Source organism: Tursiops truncatus, chromosome 16 (assembly GCF_011762595.2).
Source record: "Tursiops truncatus isolate mTurTru1 chromosome 16, mTurTru1.mat.Y, whole genome shotgun sequence".
NCBI lineage: Eukaryota > Metazoa > Chordata > Mammalia > Artiodactyla > Delphinidae > Tursiops > Tursiops truncatus.
The window spans coordinates 75,239,489-75,265,901 of NC_047049.1; the positions used below are offsets into that span (position 1 = coordinate 75,239,489).

The following is a 26,413-nucleotide window of genomic DNA, read 5'->3' on the forward strand; positions in this document are numbered from 1 at the left end:
GTATGACCTAACGGCAAGGTTGGAAAATGCCTGGCAGATTCACTTTCCCCATTTCCAGCAGAGTAAGGCATGAAAAAAGAATGGAAAGTAAAAGATAGGGATAGAGAGAGAGACAAGGATAGTCAGGCATAGGTGGACCAATAATAAGCCTATAAGGGTAGCTGCAGGGAGTGGGTGGTGGTATGCTTTTAACTGTGTGCCTAAAAACGTTGCCCGGAAATTGCCTTGAGGTGGGCGGACAGACCTATTGTCATCCGGAGGAGAGTCTTCCAGTGGCGAGTGCCCTAGCGGCTTTTAGATGCTCGAGTCCTGCTCACATCTTTGCAACAGCAGGTCCGAAAATGGGACAGACAATAAGGGAGAGAGAGAGAGAGGGAGGGAATGGAGGGGGGAGAAATGAATGGCAGGAAGCAAGGCAGCGCCTCTCAAGCGTAAGGGAGGCGAGAGGCTGAGGCTTACCGAACTCCCCTGGCTGCCTCGCCAAAGATGATACTGGCAGCTAATTTCTTGTCTCGTCGCAGAAGGAATTCAGGGACAAGGCGGGAGGTCAGGAAAGTAAAGCAAGGGTTTATTTAAGCGATTGTATGCTCCCTAGGGGAGAGCAGCCAGGCTCCGGTGAGTAGCTGCCCTGAGTTTCTTTGGGAAACTTCTTATGTGGATGTAGAAAATAAGAGGTGGAATATTCATTTGGGAGGGAGAGGTTTGGGGGTTCTTTTCCCTGATTTTCATCAGCCCCACCTTCCTGAGGGGAGGAAGGATTTTTGTCCTTATTTAGCCTTGATTGGAAGTATCGTGGCATCGGTGCACGATAAGAACTTCTTATATGCAAGGCTAATTTTATTGTAATGAGGGCATAGTGACCAAAAGGTTACAATGGACACCAGAGATTCCCGCCTTTTCCCACCTTTCTTTGTCTGCCTTCAGGACACTTGTCACCCCAAAATGTGTGGTTTCCTGTCGGTCTGGAAGTTCCTACTTTTCTTTGTCTACCCAAGGACCCCGGCTGTTAGGTGTGTGGTTCCTGCCATTAGGCCATTGCCCACCTTGCTCTGCTCCTATCTAGCTAACTGCCTGCTTTAGCTGTTTATCTTACGGAGTAGGATGAAGAGATGTTTCCATAGAAAAGAAGTGGGGTAGGAATAGATGAAATAAGAAAGGGAGAAAAATGGCTGAGAGAGTGGAAGCAGAGACATGAAGATAGGATATTATGATACTCTTTGTGATTGTCTGAATACTTGAAAATTTCTGAGGGGATTACATTTCTTCAGTGTGAGTTAGGCAGCCCTGAGCTTAATCACAGAAGTAGAGAGTCCCAGTGTGTTTGTAATTCGTGCAACATTTCCTGGGAGATTTAATAATAACGCCAATGCAGAAAATCTGCCCCTTCCCCTTTGAAGGCCTTGAGACGGAAACAAAGAGGAACCCTCCTCCTCTGTCGGCCACTGACAGCACCAGTGACAGTTTCTAAAGTGACCAGCTCTGCGCCTTTAGTCTTCCTCCAACACTGATGGCCAAAGGCCACGAGTGGAAGGAAGCTTCCTTTCCTGAATTCAGCCTTTCTCTGCTTCTCCCTGAGCACTTGTCTGTCACCGACCAGGGCTCTAAAGCCGGGAGCCATCAATCAGGAGAGTCTACAAGAATCTGCAGAATCCAGGGGACAACTAGGAATTTGTTCGCTCACCTCTCACTTGTACTGTTGTTTCATGTCAACTCTGACTTTGGCATTATGAACAGAAGACCTGAATCTGTCAGACTTTATGTCCCAGAATAACATTTATTACTCTCCGCTGCGTGCTTCCTCTGAAGTGTTTTGTGGCAAAGGGGAACGTGGTCTTGGATGTTTTGTGGAGCTGACCTCATTTCTTTTATCCAGACTCCTCAGAACATGAGGTCACCTCCTTGAGCAGGACTGAGGATTCCCACAGCACGGACAAATTGACTCCTTCATCCAAATAAAAATGTTACTGAGAGGTTTAAGTATGAGCCTCCCCAGAATGTGCCACTCTGGCATGTGGATTACTTTGAGCTGAAGTCAATCAAGCCTCAGAAGAGTCAGGAAGAGCTTTTTACCTCCTCCTTAAGTGTCTAAAAGAATTCAGATAGAAGACCTGGTCCAGGAAGAGAACCATCACCAGGGATAACTACAGAGAGTGTGGGCTGGTGTGGGAGGCTGGGGGGAGCCCAGCAGGGCCTGTTTGTTCTACCTGGCACGGCAAAAACTTGTTTACCAAATATTTGCTCTTGCCACCGTCCTGTGAATTGTCTTCCTTCCCTTTGAAGGCCCAGACCCCACTCTCTTCTACGGAGCTCAGGATGGCACATAAGCCTCAGTTGCCTCACTGTTGGGAGCCTCTCATGTCTTTGTGGGGCTCACGTACATAAAAAAATTGTTTTTCTCCTGTGAACCTGTCTTATGTCCATTTAACCTGCCAAAGAACCTAGAAAGGAAGAAGGGCAAAGTTTTTCAAGACAAATGCAAAATCTAAGTACCACAGCTGTGATGTGCCAATGGGCTGAAAAATGACAGTAGATACCCAGCACTGCCCTTGGTACACAGTACCTGTTCAATTAGCATTGGAACGTTTCATATATCACTTACTGGTGTGCCAGTCCTCTTCCAGATTAAGACAGAAAATGAATCCCTATTGTTGCATGGAAATGAATTTGCCCTGAATAAGGAAGAGTTCTTAAAATGAAAGCTGATTAAAAATTAAAATGATTCGGGAGACTGATTTTTCTGTTATTGGTGGTTTCCAAGAGATCTGGATGACCCCAAGACAAGGAAATGACAGGGGTGGAGCTAGGTGATTCAAAATGCTCCACAGCTCTGAGGGTCCGTAATCATAAAAGCAGAAAACTTGCTAGCTGCAGGGACGTATGACAGGCCTTAAGGTAGTGTTTGGATTGCGCTAGACACACACAACTTACAAGCTCAAGGCTTTCTGATGCATCCCAGTTATAAGTGAAATGGAGAAAGAGGGTGAGAAAGTTAAATAGTTTAATCAGAGCAGTTTTACAATTCTAAAATTAACAAGCAGACCTTGTAATAAAAGAGCTCCAATATTTGCAAAATGACCTTGCTTCCATTCTGAATCTCTTTTTTATTTGTAAAGATTCGCATTACATTTAAAAGGACTCAAAATGGAGTGACTGATATATTATTATCCGTGTTTTTTGATGCAACTGATGAAATCCCTGAATGGATATTGCTTCAGCTTTGATATTAAAAAAATGGCCCGACAAGAAGTCCTTAATCCACAACTGATCACAGGTGGCCGAAAGAAAGAGAAAAACCCAAAACTACTGTCAAGTTCATAATGTATCACATTGTTGGTGGATGACACTGGCTCCAAATATACAATTAAGCCCACGACACTTTATTACTATGGATATAATTATCATGAAAGTTCTTTCACGTGGATCAACTTGCTTCTGAAGGTTTTCTTGGTTCGTTTAAACTTGCATAATAAACATGCAATGAATTATTTCTTTTGAAAGTATATTTTTTGCAGTCTTTTTGTTTTCATACAAAGATTTCATAAAGTTGCAATATTGCATCAGAGCATTACCAGAATAAGAGCACAGGGGGAGGGGAAATGGGAATCTGGATGAATGAGAAGAACCTCCTCTCATCCTGAGACAGGCCACCCGTCTTTTTTAAAAGGTGCACGCAAACTGCTTTTCTTACCCTCCCCCACCAAAGAAAAGCATGAAAGAAAAAAAAAAAACCCTCACAAAAATCAATCTAACTAAGAAAAAAAGTCGACATAAGGAAAATAAAGATGTTTTTTCATGCACATATCTTCTGCATAGCTCAACCCACATATAGTAAGGCACTATTTCCCTTCGTAACTGGTGTCCACGGCAATCTGGTAAGTGCTACAGTGCTCTGTGACCATTAGAGAGTTCCTTTCTGGATGGTGAAATAAAGAGGCCGGATGAGTGTGGCTGCCACGCTTCTCTGTGAAAGCCCCATAGTGCAAGCTGATTTCCAGGAGTCTCAGAAGGAAATCTGTGTGTGTAACAATTGAGAGTCTCCAGAATGGTTTTCTTTCCAAAGTTCCTATTTTGTCCTTGTATGAATTTAGATTATTCTTCAGTCATTATTCTCAAAGAAAATACACTAGGTGGGGGAAAAAGCACAGTCAAGTCTTGAGAAACACAGCTTCACTGCTCCAAGAAAGCATATAATGCTGGCAATTCAGAAAATCAGCAGATGTTTCCAAGGGAACAGAGAGAGAGAGAGAGTCTAGAAACAGAAGAACAGAGACAAAGACAGAGAGAGCGTGTGTGTGTGTGTGTGTGTGTGTGTGTGTTTTCGGAGGTGATCTGGGACTGAGATTAATTTAGCTGGTCTTCGTACTGTTTCCGGAAACAATCCCCAGCGGGGAAAAATTCCCAGCACCTTTCTTGATACATCTTCCAAACATAAGATTCCTGTAAAAGTAAAGGCAATGTGTTAAGAACATGTCTTTCCCTAGGATCTCTGTGTTACCACAAAATATAAGATAGAAAGAGACTCAAATTTGTTATTTTACATACATATATATATATATGTCACATACGTACAATGGTGTATTACACATAGTTATAATCCCAAATTCATTTAGATAGTTCCTAATTATACCAGGTCTTATTTATTTCTACTAATAAATAATCAATCTTCATCCTGACTGTAATATAATAATGATAAAAACCTATTTGTGATATATGATTTTGAGGGTTCCTTAAAACTATTGTTTCTGTTTAATTGTACCATTCAAATTCAAACTATTAACAATGGCAGGTGAATTTGTGGAGGGAGAATTTCAAATAGATCGGGCAGAACCTTAAACATTTAATATGCAATTATTTATTTATTTTAATTTTTAAAATTGAAGTATAGTTGATTTACAGTTTTGTTAGTTTCAGGTGTACAGCTAAGTGATTCAGTTATACACATACATATATTTTTTTCTCAGATTATTTTCACTTACAGGTTATTACAGAATATTGAGAATAGTTCCCTGTGCTATACAGTAGGTATTTGTTGCTATCTATTTTATATATAGTAGTGTGTATATGTTAATCACAAACTCCTAATTTATCCCTTCCACTCCTTTCCTCTTTGGTAACCATAGATGTTTTCTATGTCTATGGCTCTATTTCTGTTTTGTATATAAATTTATTTGTATCATTTTATTTTTGGTTCCACATACAAGAAATATCGTATGACTTTTGTCTTTGTCTGACTTACTTAACTTAGTATCATAATCTCTAGGTCCATTCATGTTGCTGCAAAAAGCATTATTTCATAATTTTTTATGCCCAAGTAATATTCCATTGTGTGTGTGTGTGTGTGTGTGTGTGTATCACATCTTCTGTATCCACTCATTTGTCAGTGGACATTTAGGTTGTTTCAATGTCTTGGCTATTGTAAATAGTGCTGTAGTAAACATTGGGGTACATATCTTTTCAAATTAATGGTTTTCTCCAGATATATACCCAGGAGTGGAATTGCAGGATCATATGGTAGCTCTATTGTTAGTATTTTAAGGAACCTCCATACTGTTCTCCATAGTGGCTGTACCCATTTACAATCCCACCAACAGTGTAGGAGGGTTTCTTTTTCTCCACACCCTCTCAGTATTTATTATTTGTAGACTTCTTGATGACAGCCATTCTGACCGGTGTGAAGTGATACCTCACTGTAGTTTTGATTTACAGTTCTCTAATAATTAGCAATGCTGAGCATCTTTTCATGTGCTTTTTGGCTATCTGTATGTCTTCTTTAGAGAAACGCCTATTTAGGTCTTCTGCCCATTTTTGATTGGGTTGGTGGTTTTTTTGATATTAAGGTGTAGGAGCTGTTTGTATATTTTGGATATATTTTGTATATCCTTTGTCAGTTGCATCATTTGCAAGTATTTACTCCCAGTCCGTAGGTTTTCTTTCCATTTTGTTTATGGCTTCCTTTGCTATTCAAAAGATGTTAAGTTGTTAGGTCCCACTTGTTTATTTTGGTTTTTATTTCCATTACACTAGGAGATAGATCCAAAAAGATACTGCTGTGATTTATGGCAAAGAGTGTTCTGCCTATGTTTTCTTCTAGGAGTTACACAGTATCCAGGCTTACATTTAGGTCTTTAATCCATTTTGAGTTTATTTTCGTGTGTGGTGTTAGGGAGTGTTCTAATTTCATTCTTTTACATGTAGCTGTCCAGTTTTCCCAGCACCACTTATTGAAGAGACCATCTTTTCTCCATTGTATATTGTACCTCCTTTGTTGTAAACTAATTGACCAAAGGTGCTTTGGTTTATTTCTGGGATTTCTTTTTTTTTTAAATTGTTATTGGAGTATATAATTGGTTTACAATGTTGTGTTAGTTTCTGCTGTACAGAAAAGTGAATTTATATATATATATATATAAATGAAATAATTCCCCTCTTTTTTAGATTTCCTTCCCATTTAGGTCACCATGGAGCATAGAGTAGAGTTCCCTGTGTTACATAGTAGGTTCTCATTAGTTATCTATTATATACGTAGTAGTGTATATGTGTCAATCCTAATCTCAGTTCATCCCACCCCCCTTCCCCCTTGATATCCATAAGTTTGTTCCCTACATCTGTGTCTCTATTTCTGCTTTGCAAATAAGTTCATCTGTACCATTTTTCTAGATTCCATGTATAAGTGATATTCCATGATATTTTTTCTTTCTCTGATTTACTTCACTCTGTACGACAGTCTCTAGGTTTGTCCACGTCTCTGCAAATGGCACTATTTCGTTCCTTTTTATGGCTGAGTAATATTCCATTGTATATATGTTCCACATCTTTATCCATTCCTCTGCTGATGGACATTTAGGTTGCTTCCATGTCCTGGCTATTGTAAATAGTGCTGCAATGAATATTGGGGTGCATGTATCTTTTTGAATTATGGTTTTCTCAGGGTATATGCCCAGTAGTGGGATTGCTGGGTCATATGGTAGTTCAATTTTTAGTTTTTTGATGGACCTCCATACCATTCTCCATAGTGGCTGTACCAATTAACATTCGCACCAACAGTGTAGGAGGGTCCCCTTTTCTCTACATCCTCTCCAGCATTTATTGTTTATAGAGTTTTTTGATTATGGCCATTCTGACCGTTGTGAGATGATACCTCACTGTAGTTTTGATTTGCATTTCTCTAATAATTAGTGATGTTGAGCATCTTTTCATGTGCCTCTAGGCCATCTGTATGTCTTTGGAGAAATGTCTATTTAGGTCTTCCACCCATTTTTTGATTGGGTTGTTTGTTTTATTGATATTGAGCTGCATGAGCTGTTTGTATATTTTGGAGATTAATCCCTTGTCGGTTACAAATATTTTCTCCCATTCTGAGGGTTGCCTTTTCATTTTGTTTATGGTTTCCTTTGCTGTGAAAAAGCTTTTAAATTTAATTAGGTCCCATTTGTTTATTTTTGTTTTTATTTTCATTACTCTAGGAGGTGTTATCTAAAAAGATCTTGCTGTGATTTATGTCAAAGAGTGTTCTGCCTCTGTTTTCCTCTAGGAATTGCATAGTATCCGGCCTTACAATTAGGTCTTTAATCTATTTTCAGTTTATTTTTGCGTATGGTGTTAGGTAGTGTTCTAATTTCATTCTTTTACATGTAGCTGTCCAGTTTTCCCAGCACCACTTGTTGAAGAGACTGTCTTTTCTCCATTGCATATTCTTGCCTCCTTAATCATCGATTAGTTGACCATAGGTGTGTGGGTTTATCTCTGGGCTTTCTGTCCTGTTCCATTGATCTATATTTCTGTTTTTGTGCCAGTACTGTCTTGATTACTGTAGCTTTGTAGTGTAGACTGAAGTCAGGGAGCCTGATTCCTCCAGTTCCATCTTTCTTTCTCAAGAGTGCTTTGACTATTTGGGGTCTTTTGTGTCTGCATACAAATTAAAAATAATTTTGTTCTAGTTCTTTGAAAATGCCATTGGTAATTTGATAAGGATTACACTGAATCTCTAGATTGCCTTGGGTAGTTTATTCATTTTTCAAAAAATTTATTTATTTTTGGCTGTGCTGGGTCTTCATTGATTCACGCAGGCTTTCTCTAGTTGCGGTGAGCAGGGGCTGCTCTTCATTGTGGCGCATGAGCCTCTTATTGCGGTGGTCTCTCCTGTTGCAGAGCACAGGCTCTAGGCGCACTGGCTTAAGTAGTTGTGGCTCGCAGGCTCCAGAGCACAGGCTCAGTAGTTGTGGTGCACGGGCCTAGTTGCATTGCGGTATGTGGGATCTTCCTGGACCAGGGCTCAAACCCATGTCCCCTGTGCTGGCAGGTGGACTCCTAACCACTGCACCACTAGGGACGCTTGGTTTATTCATTCTGACAATATTGATTCTTCCAACCCAAGAACATGGTATATTTTTCCATCATTTTGTGTCATCTTGGTTTCTTTCATCAGCATCTTATAGTTTTCGAAGTACAGGTCTTTGTCTCCTTAGGTAGGTTTATTCCTAGGTATTTTATTCTTTTTGATGCGATGGTAAATGGGATTGTTTCCTTTGTGTGTTTTTGTCCTTATGAAATTCTTTTATTTTTAACTTTTTATTAGAGTGTAGTTGATTTACAATATTGTGTTTCCTCAAGTGAATCAATTATACATATACATATATCCATTCTTTTTTAGATTCTTTTCCCATATAGGTCACTACAGAGTATTGAGTAGAGTTCCCTGTGCTATACAGTAAGTCCTTGTTGATTATCTATTTTACATATAGTAGTGTGTACATGTCAATCCCAATCTCCCAATTTATCCCTCTCCCTTTCCCCCCGGTAACCATAAATTTGTTTTTTACATCTGTGACTCTATTTCTGTTTTGTAAATAAGTTCGTTTGACCCATTTTCTTAGATTCCACATATATATGCGATATCATATGACATTTGTCTTTCGCTGTCTTACTTCACTCAGTATGACAATCTCTAGGTCCGTGCATGTTGCTGCAAATAGCATTATTCCATTCTTTTTTATGGCTGAGTAATATTCCACTGTATGTATGTACCACATCTTCTTTACCCATTCCTTTGTCAATGGACATTTAGGTAATGGGATTGTTTCCTAATTTCTCTTTCTGATTATTTGTTGTTAGTGTGTAGAAATGCAACAGATTTCTGTGTGTTAATTTTGTATCCTGCAACTTTACTGAATTCCTTGATGAACTCTAGTAGTTTTCTGGTAGCATCATTAGGATTTTTTATGTGTAGTATATCACATCATTTACAAACAGTGACAGTTTTACTTTTTTTCCAATTTGAATTCCTTTTATTGCTTTTTCTTCTCTGATTGCTGGGGTTAGGACTTCCAAAACAACATGGAGTAAAAGGGGTGACAGTGGACATCCTTGTCGTGTTCCTGACCTTAGAGTAAATGCTTTTAGGTTTTCACCATTGAGTGTGATGTTAGCTGTGGATGTGTCATATGTGGGCTTTATTATGTTGAGGTAGGTTCCCTCTATGCCTACTTTCTGCAGAGTTTTTGTCATAAGTCGATGTTGACTTTTATTAAAAGCTTTTTCTGCATCTATTGAGATGATCATATGGTCTCTATCCTTTAATTTGTTAATATGGTGTATTACACTGATTGATTTGGGAATATTGAAAAACCCTTACATCCCTGGGATAAATCCCACTCAATCATGGTGTATGATCCTTTTAATGTATTGTTGGATTTGGTTTACTAGTGTTTTGTTGAGGATTTCCGTGTCTATGTTCATCAGTAACATTGGCCTGTAATTTTTTTTGTGGTATCTTTGTCTGGTTTTGGTATCAGGGTGATGGTGGCCTCATAGAATGAGTTTGAAACTGTTTCTTCCTCTGCAGTTTTTTGGATTAGTTTCAGTATAGGTGTTAACTCTTCTCTAAATGTTTGGTAGAATTCTGCTGTGAAGCCATCTGGTCCTGGACTTTTGTTTTTTGGGAGTTTTTAAATCACAGGTTCAATTCTAGTACTTGTAATTGGTCTGTTCCTATCTCTGTTTATTCCTTGTACCTTTCTAAGAAGTTGTCCATTTCTTCTAGGTTGTCCATTTATTAGCATATAGTTCTTGTATTAGTCTCTTATGGTCCCTTGTGTTCCTGTGGTTTCCTACGTAACATCTCCCTTTTCATTTCCAGTTTTATTGATTTGGGTGCCCTCCCTTTTTTTCTTGATGAATCTGGCTAAAGATTTATTCAGTTTTGTTTATCTTTTCAAGGAACCAGCTTTTAGTTTCATTGATCTTTTCTATTGTTTCCTTCATCTCTATTTCATTTATTTCTGCTCTGATCTTTATGATTGTTTTCCTTCTACTAACTTTGAGGTTTGTTTGTTCTTTCTCGAGTTGAGTTAGGTGTAAGGTTGGGTTGTTTGAGTTTTTTTTTGGTTCTTGAGCCTATATGGCTGTAACTATAAAGTTTACATGGCTATACACGTCTCTCTTAGAACTGTTTTTGCTGCATCCCATAGGTTTTGGAACCTCGAGTTTTCATTGTCATTTGTCTCTAGGTATTTTTTAATTTCCCCTTTGATTTCTTCAGTGATCCATCGGTTGGTGGTAGCATAGTTTCAATATCACTACTTGTGACTGATCTGTTCATATGTTCTGTTTCTTGCTGGTGCAATGTTGTACCTTTCTAAGAATTTGTCCATTTCTTCCCGGTTCTCCCTTTTATTGGCATATAGTTGCTTGTACTAGTCTCTTATGATCCTTTGTATTTCTGTGGTGTCCATTCTGACCTCTGATTTGAGGTCTCTCCCTTTTTTTCTTGATGAATCTGGGTAAAGGTTTATCAGTTTTATCTTCTCAGAGAACCAGCTTTTAGTTTCATTGATCTTTGCTATTGTTTCCTTTGTGTCTATTTCATTTATTTCTGCTCTGATCTTGATTTCTGTCCTACTAAATTTGGGTTTTGTTTGTTCTTCTTTCTCTGGTTGCTTTAGGTGTAAGGTTAGGATGTTTGAGAGTTTTCTTGTTTCCTGAGGTTAGACTGTATTGCTATAAACTTCCTTCTTGGAACTGCTTTTGCTGCATCCCATAGTTTTTGGGTTGTCAAGTTTTCGTTGCCATTTGTTTCTAGGTATTTTTTTAAAATTTCCTCTGATTTCTTCAGTGATCCATTGGTTGTTTAGTAACATATTGCTTAGCCTCCATGTGTTTGTGTGTGTTTTACAGTTTTATTCCTATAATTGATTTCTAATCTCATAGCATTGTGGTCACAAAGGATGCTTGATATGATTTCAGTTTTCTTACATTTACTGAGGCTTGCTTTTTAGCCCAGCATGAGATCTATCCTAGAGAATGTTACATGTGCACTTGTAAAGAATGTGTATTCTGCTGCTTTCGGATGGAATGCTCTATAAATATCAATGAAGTCCATCTGGTCTTATGTGTCATTTAAGGCCTGTGTTTCCTTATTGATTTTCTGTCTGGATGATCTGTCCATTGATGTAAGTGGGGTGTTAAAATCACCCATTAATATTGTGCTACTGTCAATTACTCCTTTTATGTCTGTTAACATTTCCTTCTACATTGAGGTGCTCCTATGTTGGGTGCATATGTATTTACAATGGTTGTATCTTCTTGGATTTATTCCCTTGATTACTATTTTGTGTCACTCTTTGTGTTTCATAGCAGTCTTTATTTTAAACTCTATTTTGTCTAATCTGAATATTGCTACTCTTGATTTCCATTTACATGGAATACCTTTTTCCATCCCCTCACTTTCAGTCTGTATGTGTCCCTAGATCTGAAGTGGGTCTCTTGTACACAGAATTTATACGGGTCCTGTTTTTGTATCCATTCACCCAGTCTGTGTCCTTTGGTTGGAGCATTTAATCCATTTACATTTATGGAAATTATCAATATGTATATTTTTAGTGCCATTTTGTTAATTGTTTTGGATTTGCTTTTGTTGGTCTTTTCTCCCTTTCCTATTGTGTTCTCCTGTCTTGTGATTTGATGACCATCTTTAGTGTTGTGTTTGAATTCCTTTTTTTATGTGTGTATATCAATTATAGATTTTTGATTTGTGGTTACCATGAGGTTTTGATATAGCAGTCTATATATATACTTGATTGTTTTAAGTTGCTGCTCTCCTAATTTCAAATGCATTTCAAATATCCTACATTTGTACTCTCCTCTCACGATTACTGGTTTAGTTATCCTATTTGTGTATGAAGGATCTCCTACCTTTACTGTATGTTTGCCTTACAGGTGAACTTTCCCATTTTGTAATTTTTTTTCTACTTGTTGCCTTTTCCTTTCTGCCTAGAGAAGTTCCTTTAGCACTTGCTATAAAGCTGATTTGGTGGTGCTGAATTCTCTTAACTTTTGCTTGTCTGTAAAGCTTTTGATTTCTCCATCAACTCTGCATGAGAGCCTTGCTGTGTAGAGCATTCATGGTTGTAGGTTTTTCCCTTTCATCACTTTAAATATATTATGCCACTCCCTTCTGGCCTGCAGAGTTTCTGCTGAGAAATTAACTGATAGTATTATGGGGAATCCTTTGTATATTATTTGTTGCTTTCCCATTGTGGCTTTTAATATTTTTCTTTAATTTTTGTCAGTTTTATTATTGTGTGTCTTGGTGTGTTCCCCCTGGGGTTAATCCTGCCTGAGACTCTATATTTCTTGGACTTAGGTGACTGTTTCCTTTCCCATGGTAGGGAATTTTTCAGCTATTATCTCTTCAAATATCTTCTCAGGCCCTTTCTCTCTCTCTCCCTTCTGGGACCCCTATAATGTGAATGTTGGTCCCTTTGCCATTGTCCCAGAGGCTGCTTAAACTGTCCTCATTTTTTTTCATTCTTTATTCAGTTTTGAAACAGTGATTTCCACCACTCTATCTTCCAGCTCACTTATCCATTCTTCTGCCTCATTTATTATGCTATCAGTTCCTTCTACTGTATTTTTCATTTCACTTATTGTATTGTTCAGTTGTTTGGTTGTTATTTATATTTTCTAACTCTTTGTTAAAAACCTCCTGTTCCTTCTCACTCTGTGCATCCATTCTTTTCCTGAGTTCTTGCATCTTTATGATCATTGCTCTTAACTCTTTCTCAGGTAGGTTGCCCATCTCCCTTAGTTGTTCTTCTGGGGTTTTATCTTGTTCCTTTGTCTGGAACGTATTCCTCTGCCATCTCATTTGTCTGAATTCCTATTTGCATTTCTATGTATGTGGAAGGTCAGTTATGTCTCTTGACCTTGGAGAAGTGGCCCTCTGTAGGGGATGTCTTATGTGTCCCAGCAGTACACTCCCCTCTCATTACCCTCTCATCAGGGTAGTTTCTGACCTGTGTTTGCAGACTCAGTTCCACAGTGTGGAGGCGATTGTAGTTTTCTTCCTTCTGGTGTCTGCCCCCTAGTGGGTGAGGCTTGTGCAGGCTTCCTGGTGGGAGGAACTGGTGCCTCCCCACTGGTGGATGGAGCTGGGTCTTGGCCCTCTGGTGGGCTGGCCAGGTAAGGGGCATGTCTAGAGGTGGCTGTGGACTCAGGAAGCCTTTAGACAGCCTGTCTGCTGATGGGTGGGTCTGCGTTCTCACCCTTTTGGTGGTTTGGGTGTTGGGTGGAGCCAGGTCTTGGTGCCAAAATGGCGGCCTCTGGGAGAGCTCAGACCAGTGAATCCACCGGTGTCCTTGTCCCCATAGTGAGCCACACCTGCTTCCCCAGGAGACTCTCCAAGACCAGCAGGTAAGTCTGGCCCAGGCTCCTATGAAGTCACTGCTCTTGCCCTGGGTCCTGGGGCACAAAGACCTTGTGTGTGCCCTCCAAGAGTGGCATCTCTGTTTTGCACAGTTCTTTGGAGCTCCTGCACTCAAGTCCTGCTGGCTTCAAAGTCAAGTGCTCTGGGGTGGGGGTGGGGGGGTCCTCCTCCTGATGCCAGACCCCAAGGCTGGGGAGCATGATATAGGGCTCAGAATTCTCACTGCTGTGGGAGAAGTTCTGCAATATAATTATTCTCCAGTGTGTGGGTCACCCATCTGGGGTGGGTATAGGATTTAATTATATTGCAAGTGCACCCCTTATACTGTCTCATTGTGGTTTCTTCTTTGTCTTTGGATGTAGAATATCTTTTTTGGTAGGTTCTAGTCTTTATTTTTAACCAATGGTTGTTTAGCATTCAGTTGTGATTTTGGTGTGCTCCTGAGAGGAGGTGAGCTCAGGGTCCTTCTACTCTGCCATCTTGTCCCAGGATATGCAATTATTTTTAAATGACTGTAATACTATTGAATGAAGTTCATTTGAAATCATCTGCTATCTGATTAAGCAATCAAGTATATTATAATTATCAAAACCCAAACTCAGCATTTTCAGCTAATAAATGTGCAATTCTAATTTTACTTTTTCTACTACAGCAATCTTTGCATACACATCCAGGATAACAGGAATGTTATACTAAGATACCATGACTAATATCTGAAAGTAATTCCAAAGTTAGTTAGTTAATGTTTAATGTACACATTCCAAAATGCAGAGATTCTTTTATCATCATTTCTTTTAGATGACGTATGGTCACTCTTTACCTACCTGTCCTGTGTGCTCTGTTTCATCTTTGTTTATGAGATACATCAGAAAAAACCTACAGATACAGAGAGAGTAATCAGAAACGGATTGTATGGAAATATCAGCATAAACAGATACTTCTGATCCTGCCATGGACTAATAACTCTTCATGGCAGAGAAAATAAGTGGGTCAAACTGCAGGGCCAAAATAAAAAAAAAAAAAAAAAAATGCCATGGGGACCAAAAGCTTAATCAGCTTTTAAAATATTTTTTTCAAAGGAGCTATAATGTGTTCACAGATTAAGTTATACCTCTTGGGAGCTGCTTTATATCAGGCTCAGTGCCAGACCCTGCCTGCAACTGTTTCCACATTCACTCATGGAGCAGGAATTGAAATCCTCATTTGGATAAACCAATAATTAAAAAGGTTCAATAACTTGTCTAATATTGCACACTTGTGAATTCCAAAACCCACTTTTTTTTAATTGCTACAATGCTACTCTATATCTTTTTTTTCTATATCTTTTCTGTTAGATAGTAAAATCAGGTTAGAAACGGATTAAGAAATAATATTGGACTGAAGTACTGTTTTGGCTAGTCTCAAGGTGCCTAACGAGGTCTGTGGTTCTTCAGTAAAGAAACGTGAAGATTCACATATCTCTAGGGAGCAGCTGGAGCATTCCTGCTCGAAATGGAAAACACGGCCCAAGCTCTCTCAGAGGCTTGGTACATATTCTCATCCTGGCCACCTTTTCATTTCATGTTCTAGAAGGTACTGTTCACGTGGAGGGCTGCAACTTCATTTCCTAAGTCCAAAGAACCACTAGCTGTGGGTCTTTCCCTCCGAGAGGTGCTCTCTGTCCTGTTTCTCCAGCTTCCTGAGGTGGGGGATGCCTGGGTATCAGGAGAGGTAGGGGAGTCTGCGTGAGGCACACTCACAGGTAATTGGCCAAGTTGTGTTCCTGTAACGTGTGGGTTTCAAAGCCATGGGGCACGGTGTCGAAGTAATCATTGCCTATCCCACAGATGAAGCACTTGGTCTAGAAGACAAAGGCAGTATGCAAAGGTCAGAGTTCAGAAAGCAAAACAAAAGGAAAACACAGCTCACCACTCAGGGGCAGCTACTTGGCTTATTCGGTCTACGTAAAAGATCATCCCAGAAGACTGTGCCAAGCACCTGAGCATCAATTTAACTGTTGCCACCACTACATCTTGCCGTGGGGTTTAAATGACATAGGAACCAACAGCAGGAAGTAACAGAGGCAGAAAGAAGAGAACAAGATGATGATGGCCGAAAAGCAAAGCAATGTCTTCTTCTTTTCTCCAGCCTAAAAGTGAACACGCCCAGGCTCGGTGATCACTCTTGTTCATTACACTGGCTCAAGTTATCTAGGTAGGACTGAATGTGTCCTCAGCTGAAACCACAAACTCGGTATCTATCCTAGCCAAGTCTGATGACCAAGCTGGTGGAGCGGGGGAGGCACAAATTCCTTCCATCTGGGGAGGACCAAACCAAATACCAAGCCGTGAGGTGTTGAATCAACGATTCAGAGAAGGTCCGCCACATGCCAGGCATCATGCTAGGCACACAACCAATATACATGTACTGGGATGGCAGTCCACTCTAGAAACAGGACCGCTGCTCTCTCCGCTTCCCTCCCATCCCATCCATCTCTCTTCACCCGCTAGGTCTGCCATCTGCAGGCCTGGTACCCAAAACCCAGGGAGAAGCAGGCCTTCCGTTTTATCATTAGCATCTCCTGTGTATCAACTCAAATGAATTCAATAGTTATTGTCCTCATGTGGCTCCAGATGCCCATCTTCCCTGCAAATTAGAAGCTGTTTCATACCGTTAGAGGCATGTTTATGATGCCCTAGATGCGAGAGCCTAGAATCAAGATGATTAAGGTAATTTATAATTCTCCCTGCCTTACTGATCAACAGCTGCTGACAGCAGAAAGCCTCCATTCAGCAGTCCAGTCTTGTACACCATTCAGTGTCTCTTAACTAAACAGGTTCCCACGTAACAGCTTTCCCCAGGAAACCGCCCTTCCTCTTTGTTACCGCTCTCGGTCACTCTGTGTGTAACTGAGCCACCAGGCTTCTCTCTAGAGGCTCATGCTGGACGGAACCTCAACAACATCCCCGCTTGCTCCAAACGCTTCATCCTCTGCATCTGGCCAATCACCAAGTTCTTTTCATGCCAAAGTACTGCCTCCTGCATCCTCAGTGGCACGTCTCTAGCAAAAGCCTCATCATCTCCTGCCTAGAAAATGCTGACAGCTGCTTCCCTGTCCCTGGGTGTGCCAGTGTCGAGCTCACTCCCCCTATTTTAATCCATAGTTATCTTTTTAAAATGTGAAATCTGATCACCTCACTGCCCCGGTTAAAACGCTTTTCTTGCTTCCCAGCCTGTCAGTCACACTGTAAATCTCTCAAATGCATGATTAGGCTCTTAATTAGCTGGCCTTCTTCTCCAGCCCCTTTACTAGAAAGTAATGCTTCATCCCGAACCAGTTATGCTTCCAAGAAAAAAATCTGCATATCAAATTCCCTGAGATCAGAGCCTTGGTATATAGAATGTCAGGCGGTGACGTTTTCACAGAATCCAATGTGAATGGTACCCCTGGTGATGGGCATGGTGGGGCACGTCGGAGTGGGGAGGTGGCCTAAAACTGGCCTGAGCTCGCTCGCTCTCTCTCTCAAATCCACACCTCTGCGATCCTCAGGCTTCAGCTTGGGCATCCCTTCTTTTAAGTACGCCCCTGATCACACAAGAGGCAATTAGACACCAGCCCCAGAGACCCCAGCACGCAGGGTTTCCTCCTATAAACATCACACTGCTCACGATGTCCTGTTTACTTATTTGTCGGCGGATCCACCATTTTGAATGAATGGTCTCCCCCTCCTGGAGGGGCAGATGACGCCACACTACTGTTTGTATGTACCTGGAGCCCACCACACAGCCTAGCAGCCGTGCCCAACTACGTGTATTGCCTGAATCAAAAACAGGCCAATGAAGCCATGCATTGTTCATGTCCCTCCCCCTTCTCCCACAGTCGTCATTCTTTGATAAAAGACAGTGGGGACAGGCAGTGTCCACAACAACAAAAACGCAGAGTCAGAAACGGAGAGACTCACCTCCATGTCTTCTTTGACCTGTTCCTGTTGGTCTCTTAGTTCCCCAAAAGCATCGATAATTAAACCTAGTGTTCAGTAAAGACGGGATTTAATCTATCAACCAGAGAAGGATAATGAAATTCACAGCCCCTTGGCTAAGCCTCCCAAGGAAAGGGACCATGACACTGAGAGATGCTCAGAGCTTGGCAGAAGATGTGAGCGCACACCAGATACTCCTACGAGGGCAGCAGCGTTCTGTCTTTGGGGGGCAGACACATGCAGTTCCCAGGGCACATACATACTGCCTGAAAAGGGGTTTAAAAATGATGTGACAGCAGGAAAAACCTTGGGTTACCTTGGCATCAAGAAATGGTATGTTACTACCTGCTTCACGCCAAGAAGGAGCAATGGCGATTGATGGTCGTAAAGTACAGAAAATGCCACTAATAAGATTGTCAAGTGCTAATTTGCAAATCAAACATGCCCATATTAACTGTGAGGAATTTTTCTCAAATCATTTTTTTCGCAAGTTCATCATCAATAAACTTTCCCTAGCATTAGTAACTGTAGCAATCAGCAACTAACGGCTTCCTGCTGCTCTGTTCCCATTTCTCCTGTGACTTGCCGGGCTGTATGTTTTCTTCCAAGTGCTTTATATGACTTTGCCCTCTTGTAAACACATTATTGTTACACTCAATAAAGACATAAAGGAAGGGTTATGAATCCTTTAAACGTGTTCCTGTACTTTACTGATAAAAGGGTATCATTTTCTTGCCTGTGGAATTTAGAGGATAATGTCCCATTTATAGACATTTAATTCAAGCTAGGATAAATGTGTAAGCAGAAGAAGACAACATGAGTGATTTTTCTGAGGGAAAAAAAGTTACCTTGGAATAAAAGGAGAGGAAAAAACTACCCACTCCAAGTTCCCTTGGAGTAAAAGGAAGATCGGATGGGTCAACGTGGCACGGTGGTTGCACGTGACGGCTCTGGGTCCAGACCCTGTGCCTTTGGATTCCAGCCCTGACACTTTTCAGCTGCACACTTCAGCCAAGTTTCTTAGACTTACTATGGCTCAGTTTCGTCAAATGTGAAGAACAGCATTCTGCTCCCAGGGCACACGGAACAGACATCATTTTTAAAGAAGTCTTTTCAATAACCCATGGCTTAGAGCTTTATATAATTTCCATGTGATAGACCCAAAGAGGCTAAATGGCTCACCCACCACCAGTTGTAAAGGTCATCAGCGGCAGGGCAGGAAATCAGACCCAGGAAAGCGCTCTTTCCATTCTGTTATTTGAAAGGAGGCCAGAGAAACCTGTAGCCATCTCCCGGCCAGAGCAGGGTCCCTTGCTTCTTTGTTTTTCCTTCTACAGATTTCCAGTGAAGAAACACTGAATGGAAGAGTTCTATTTGGCTTTTCTAAGAAACACCTGACATTCTTACCCCGTCTTTAATGTTAGCTTCAACAATATGTAGGTCAAATTCTAGATCTTCTTGAGGATGATGCTTACCTTGTATTATGGCCAAGAGAATGACAATTACAAAGAAGAAGAAGGTGATATCAAAGATGATTCGATAGATCTCATACTCATCGCCGGCTGGGTCTTCGATTTCATCACCGATACCCCCTCCGGCACGTACCCCGACATACATGTGGAACATATAGCACTGGAAAAGAGAGGAATGGCTTCACTTCCTGGAGGACCACTGCCCATTTTTATACTCAACACACCTAAGATTGTCTCTCTTGTTCCTAATCTTCACTGTGGAAATGATGAGCATCTTTGCCTTCTACATCACCTCTCTTTGTTTCAGTATTTGTAATTGTGATGCAAACACTTGGCTCTTACATTCTGCTGTCTTTTATAGTTATTTTTTTGTTTTTTGGTTTTTGGTTTTTTTTGCGGTACACGGGCCTCTCACTGTTGTGGCCTCTCCCGCTGTGGAGCACAGGCTCTGGACGTGCAGGCTCAGCGGCCATGGCTCACGGGCCCAGCCACTCCGTGGCATGTGGGATCTTCCCGGACCAGGGTACGAACCCGTGTCCCCTGCATCGGCAGGCGGACTCTCAACCACTGCGCCACCAGGGAAGCTCTCTGCTGTCTTTTAAACAAAACTCTGTGCTGCATACTCTGCTTAGCGCCGGCTGTCATACTTTGCGGGAAATGAAAAAGACCTCACTAGCATCAGGCATAAGGTTATCCCATTAGGATCACAGTAAGGGCCACAAAACTATATTTAATTGCACTGTTCAGTTTTTTTGTGAGCATAACAGACAAAGGAATGGGGAAGTAAAAGTCCATTGTATAACTGGATGGAATGTTAGAAATTAAGTGAGGAAAATAACAGACTTAACACTTACCATCCTCTCATCTATCACATTGGAATATAATGCGAAAAATTTTTAACTTTAATGTCTAGAATAAAGAAAAATGAGAGAGGCAGGAAAGAACTAGCAGCTCATTGTTTAAACTTTAAAGCAACCGACAACATGTACAGCTGCAAGTGTCCATTGCCAAAAAAGAGGGGTGCAGTAAAGCGCTTTGGGGCAGGGTTTCTCAGCCTCAAAATCATTAACATTTTAGGCCAGATAATTCTTCGTTGTAAGGTCTGTCTTATGCACTGTAGCATATGTTAGAAGGATCTCTGGCCTCTATTCACTAGATGCCAGTAGCACCCCACCCCACAGACAATCAAAAATGTCTGCAGACATTGCCAAGTGTCCTCTGCGGGGGGGGGGGGGGGGGGCAACATCAGGACCACTGGATTAAGCATCTAGGGTTTTATCTTTATTTAGGATAAGTCCACACTCTCCATTCCAGGCCCTCTGATTTAGCCCTACTTCCCCTCTCTAAGTTCCCCTCTCCCAAGCACCGCCCTCTCCTCTACCCATGCCTCCTCCAAATACAGTATTCCTGATTCTAGATCTTTGCCTGCATATTCTCCTCATCTTGCAATATTCTTTCCCATTTGTATCCCATTAGAACCTACTCATCCTTCAGAACCTCAATGAATAATCTTTCTTCCATGAGCCCTCCTCAGACTGTTCGAGAAACTCTCATTTACCCAACTGATGTCACCCATCAATGCAAAACAAAAAACTCACTGTCTCCCGTAACCCTAACGAACGGGGCAAAGACCTCGAAACAGCATCTTCACTCAGTGAGACACCACACTCCTCTGGTTTTCTCCTACATTTCTGGTCATTCCTTCTCAGCCCCCTTGGCTGGTTCTTCCTCATCTCCCTATCTCTTCATGAACTAATGCCCAGGATTGGGTTCTCTGACTTTTTGTTTCTTTTAGGACACTCCCTTGGGGAACTTTTCCAGTTTCATGCTTAAATACCATCTGTGCTAATTACTTCAAAAAATTTCTATTTACATCTTGGGTCTCTTTCCTGAATTCCAGACTTGTATCTCCAACTTATTTTTTCATTTGATGTTTTATGATCTATCTCACTCCACTAGAATTAGTCCCATTATAAGAAGAATTACTTGGGTTACTACTCTATCATCAGTGCCTAAATAATGCCCAGCACATGATAGGTACTCAAAAATCACTTGTGGGATGGGATGACTGAGGAGTGAAAAGTTATGACTGGTCAGCTGTTCTCATGGAGAACGGCTCAAATAGACCTCAGATTCTCAGGTCATTTTAAAGAACATAAAGTTCAGGCAAAGAATAGGCAGCAAGATGATACCAAAATGCTCATAGTTCAACAGCCAATTGCTGATAGGAAACTTCTTGTATTCTGCATCTAAGTCAGATGCCTGGAATTTAATGAACAGAATTAAATAAAGGTTGGATCACTTAGGCAATAGCAGTGAAAGCAAAAATAAACGAATGGCATCTAATCAAACTTATAAGCTTTTGCGCAACAAAGGAAACCAGAAGCAAAACAAAAAGGAAACCGTAAGCAAAACATGGACTGGCAGAAAATATGTGCAAATCATGTGACTGATAAGGGCTTAAGTTCCAAAATATACAAACAGCTCATACAATTCAATAAGAAAAAAACAAACCACCCAATTGAATAATGGGCAGAAGACCTAAATAGACATTTCTCCAAAGACAACATACAGCTGGCCAAAAGGCACACGAAAAGATGCTCATTATCACTAATTATTAGAGGAATGCATATCAAGACTACAGTGGGGTACCGCCTCACACTGGTCAGAATAGCCATCATTAAAAAAATCTTATCAATACAAATAACAAATGCTGGAGAGGGTGTGGAGAAAAGGGAACCCTCCTACACTGTTGGTGGGAATGTAAATTTGTACAACCATTATGGAGAACAGTATGAAGGTTCCTTAAAAAATAAAAATAGAGTTGCCATATGATCCAGCAATTCCACTCCTGAGCATATACCCAGACAAAACTGTAATTCATACAGATACATGCACCCCCATGTTCACTGCAGCACTATTTACAATAGCCAAGACATGGAAATAACCTAAAAGTCCACTGACGGATGGATAAAGAAGATGTGGTATACACACACACACACACACACACACACACACACACACACACACACACACACTGGAATATTACTCAGCCATAAAAAGAATGAAATAATGCCATCTGCAGCAATATGGATGCAACTAGAGATTGTCATACTAAGCTAAATAAGTCAGAAAAAGAAAGACAAATACCACATGATATCACTTATATGTGGAATCTAAAATATGACACAAATGAACATATCTACCAAACAGAAACAGACTCACAGACATAGAGAACAGACTTGTGGTTGCCAAGGCTGGGGGAGTTGGAGGAGGGATGGATTGGGAGTTTGGGATTAGCAGATGCAAACTATTATGTATAGGATGGATAAACAACAAGGTCCTACTGTATAGCACAGGGAACTATATTCAATATCCTGTGATAAACCATAATGGAAAAAAATACAAAAAGAATATATACATATGTATAACGGAATCACTGTGCTGTACAGCAAAAATTAATGCAACATTGTGAATCAACTATACTTCAATAAAATTAAAAACAAAAAGATTGGGTCACTCAGAAAAGAGGTTGGTCAGTCTGGGATGCAATAAGCAAAGAGCATCACCCCAGAACTGTTCTGCAGCCCAGGGAAGGGGTCTCTCTTACAGAGAGGCCAGGATAGTCCTATTTTACAGACAGCCTGATGAGACCAATGGTGCCTAAACTTAATCCTGCATCCACATCTCCTGGAGGCTTAAACATTCTGGATTCCTGGTGCCACGTACTGAATCAATCTTTAGAAATAAAAATTTGAAGACATTTTAAAAAAGCCCTCAGGACATGGCATTACTTTCTTAGAACTGTTTGTCTAAAACAGTGCTTGAAACTGTAAATGGTGGATCTGTGGGTAGAGAAAGTTTTATTTTCCCTGTATATTCTTGCATACTGTTGGAATTAGTTTTTACCACATGCATTTCTTATTTTTATTAAGAAAAATTGGGGGTTATATGTTTTTCTCCAAATCTGTCCACACATGTGATTAACTGTGGCTACAGGAAATAGAATTATTATTGCAGCTGCCTACTATTTACTTAGTGAACTAACATAGGCCATCCTTTCCTAGCTTTCCCATTCTTAGCTTTGTTTGTAAAACTCCCCCTGCCCCCTTTGGCTGGCGACTTAATTTGGACAATCTACCTGGCTGTGGTCTGGCATTTCTCCATGTCAAATTCTGGCCCTTTGACTCCCCACACTAATAGCCATAGTGGGCCAACAGTGGATCACTGCAGTTCCCTGTTCAGGTCCTGGAATGCCCTAGCTCTCCAAGCCCGCTTATTTGACATGTATGTGACTAAGATGGTCTAGCTAATTCCTCTTGCTAATTCCTGCTGACCAAGACTTTTGGATTATAATTTGGCTCCCCACATAGAGTTTTTCTATAGAGAAGAGACTATCGACTTGTTGCTTGAACTTTTAATGAGTGGAATGTTGGTACTCTGACTGATACATCTGACTCTTAGGAGTCTGGTTAATGTGAGTCTGTCCTCAGGCAAATGATTCACTTTTACTTTCTAGACTATAAAGTTGAAAACAAGGCCATGGAATGAGGCTAAATTACCAAAGTAAATGTCTCCTTCTTTTTAGATCTCTCGTCAGCCACTTGGCCTCTCCTGGCAATATGTGCATCTCACTGCTCGCCTTCATTCTAGGATAGCACTAAGAATTTTGAGGAGGGGATTCCACCATATTTCATTAAAATGAAACACGGTCATGCTGTGAAAAGAGAGGTAGAGTTTTGTGGATGTGCTTAGTTAGGCTTAATAAGATACCAAAGTGAAAAAGAATACAATGCACAGTTCACCAGTGGGATTCTGATGTTGATTTTCCCAACCTTCTCCTTCATTATCAGAAGTTCTCACCAGAGATAGCAGGGCCATGGCTGCTGTGGTGGAGTAGGAGGAAATGGGGTGACCAGCCACTCACAGGAGGCGGCAGCCTGTCAGATTACCATTCTGCGCCTGAAAAGGGAAGTCCTTTCATCTACCTTCCTTTTCAGAGAATCAGACTCAACCTGATCATAAGAGCTGGAGGAGCGATGCTGGGCAGCAAAAAGTGACACCGCTTTCTTCAGAGAACCTGAGTAATGAGGGAGGAAGGTGCCTGGTGCTACAGAAACGGGGACAGGGCACTTGCTAATTCTCAAGATTTAACGTTCTGTGACATTCCCCCCATCCACCTCCTAAATATACATTCTGGGGTTAATCATTGTTTATGCTGCCTTTAGGGGACACTGAAGAGTAACAGTTTCTAGGGACTGGTGAAGATCCTTATAAGATCTTTACCTTGGCCAAAAAAAAAAAAAGGCGGGTGTGGGGAGAGAAACAGACACAGGGAGAGAAAAAGAGATAGAGGTTGAACTAGAGAGAAACAGATTATTCATTGAGAAGATGGGGTAAAGTAAGTACTTTAGAACAACTACTTAAGCAGGTTACTTCCCTAGGAGCATACTTTTTAGCTCAACCACCTGGAAAGCTTTTTCCAAAACACAGGTCTTGATACCTTTCCTACAGTTTCTGACTCAAGGGATCTGGGGTTGGTCTTGAAGAGCTGTGGATTTACAGAGTTTTCCTGGTGATTCCTCTGGGCATTTGAGGCTGAAAACCACTCCTTTTGAGATGGATGCTCTTATATATGCCACGTCAGTCTCCCTGGCTCTCTAGCTGCAATCAGCTTTTTACCCTGGACTTGAAAACTTTAGATTAGTTTTCAATTTCTTCTCCTACATTCTTGGTGAAGAGGTTCAAATTCTATCAGGTTATGGCTGGATTAATTAGATTCTCTGGCTCAAAACACCGTGATTCCAAATAAATAAGTAAGTAAAGAAAGAAGAAAAGAAATTTAAGTATGAATCATCACTGACTCTGCAAAACTGCAGCTACAGTGCCACCTGCTGTAAGTTATGAAACACTGGCAGTGAATTACGTCCCCCAGAAAACCTACAATGTTCTCTGAGACCTGAAGAAACAACCTGAAACAGTAAATGCGATGGGAACTCAGGATGACAGCAATAAAATACGACGTGAGTGAGGAAAACCTATCTCAGATGAGAATACTAGACTTCACTCTTTGAAAAAGAAATGCTAAGGAGACTGGCATAAAGAAAGGATTCTCGGGCTTCCCTCGTGGCGCAGTGGTTGAGAGTCCGCCTGCCGATGCAGGGTACACGGGTTCATGCCCCGGTCCGGGAAGATCCCACATGCCACGGAGCGGCTGGGCCCGTAAGCCATGGCCGCTGAGCCTGTGCGTCCGGAGCCTGTGCTCCGTAATGGGAGAGGCCACAACAGTGAGAGGCCTGCGTACCGCAAAAAAAAAAAAAAGGATTGTCTTTGGGGAATTAAAACAATGAAATCTGACCACCTGCTACTCCATAATTCTGTCTTGCTAGCTGTTTGGTTTTACTAAGCCTCCGCTTTTAATGAGCATTACTGTCAGTGATTACTTACATTTTAAGTGGCTGTGGCTTCTTCAAAACCTCCCTGCACAAGAATTAGTAAGAGGCAATTAAAAGGGGTTTTTACATCTAAAATTGAAAGGTTAACCTAGGTAATGTGGCCTCTGACACAACAGTTGTTAACAACAATCAGCTGGAAATGGACTGTGCAAAGTACACAGACTCCTGTCTGGTTCGACTGATTGACAGCAGTACATAATTATGAAAGAGGTAGGAGCCGAGGTGTAGTCTGTATCCTGGAACTGACTTTTCTTTTTCAAGAAAGAAACACCTAAGATGCAAACTTATGATGCCTCCAACCTCACCTCAGCCAAAGGCAAGATCTGTTCATTGTTATTTGTAGAGACAGAAATACCTACAACAGAGCTGGTCAGAGGTAGTCTCACCCATATAGACAGAAATTCCTGAAACTGAACAAAATCCTGGCTGTAGCTCAGTCCCAAGCCCACAGATGAAAACATCAAGAAGCCAATTTCCTCATCCTAAAGTGAGGCAAGCTTCTCTACCTTCTTTATACATTTCCCTGTCATTGGGTAAAATCAACCAGGTAAAGGCAGTGGTCTTCCTAACCCACCTCGTGTTCAAATAATGCATGGATTCTTCTCCTAATAAATCCACTGACAAAATTAACAAGAGCAGTGGAAACATCCTGAGAGCAAGATGCAACCTGTAGTCTTATAAGAACACTATTAGGGCAAATTGAACAGGGTCAGATACGACTCATGATGTGAGAGTGAGAGACCAGGATATTTTGGGGGGTCATACTGTGGTAGGAGAGGTGAATCCAAGTCACACATTGTTCCCAGCGTGTAACCCAGGCCACTG

At 41.0% G+C, this 26,413-nt stretch overlaps 1 protein-coding gene across 1 annotated transcript in view; it reads right to left on the bottom strand.

The window, feature by feature from the left end:
• Nucleotides 1-2,984: 2,984 nt before the first annotated feature.
• RYR2 (ryanodine receptor 2) overlaps nucleotides 2,985-26,413 on the bottom strand; it is a 510,050-nt gene continuing 486,621 nt past the window's right edge. Inside the window, exons 101-105 of the mRNA XM_073793696.1 lie at nucleotides 19,137-19,293; nucleotides 17,644-17,708; nucleotides 15,442-15,542; nucleotides 14,527-14,578; nucleotides 2,985-4,437 (exon numbers count right to left, since the gene is read on the bottom strand). Coding sequence (XP_073649797.1) covers nucleotides 4,342-4,437; nucleotides 14,527-14,578; nucleotides 15,442-15,542; nucleotides 17,644-17,708; nucleotides 19,137-19,293 — 471 coding nt within the window. The 3' untranslated portion in view covers nucleotides 2,985-4,341. The remainder of the gene's footprint in view (nucleotides 4,438-14,526; nucleotides 14,579-15,441; nucleotides 15,543-17,643; nucleotides 17,709-19,136; nucleotides 19,294-26,413) is intronic.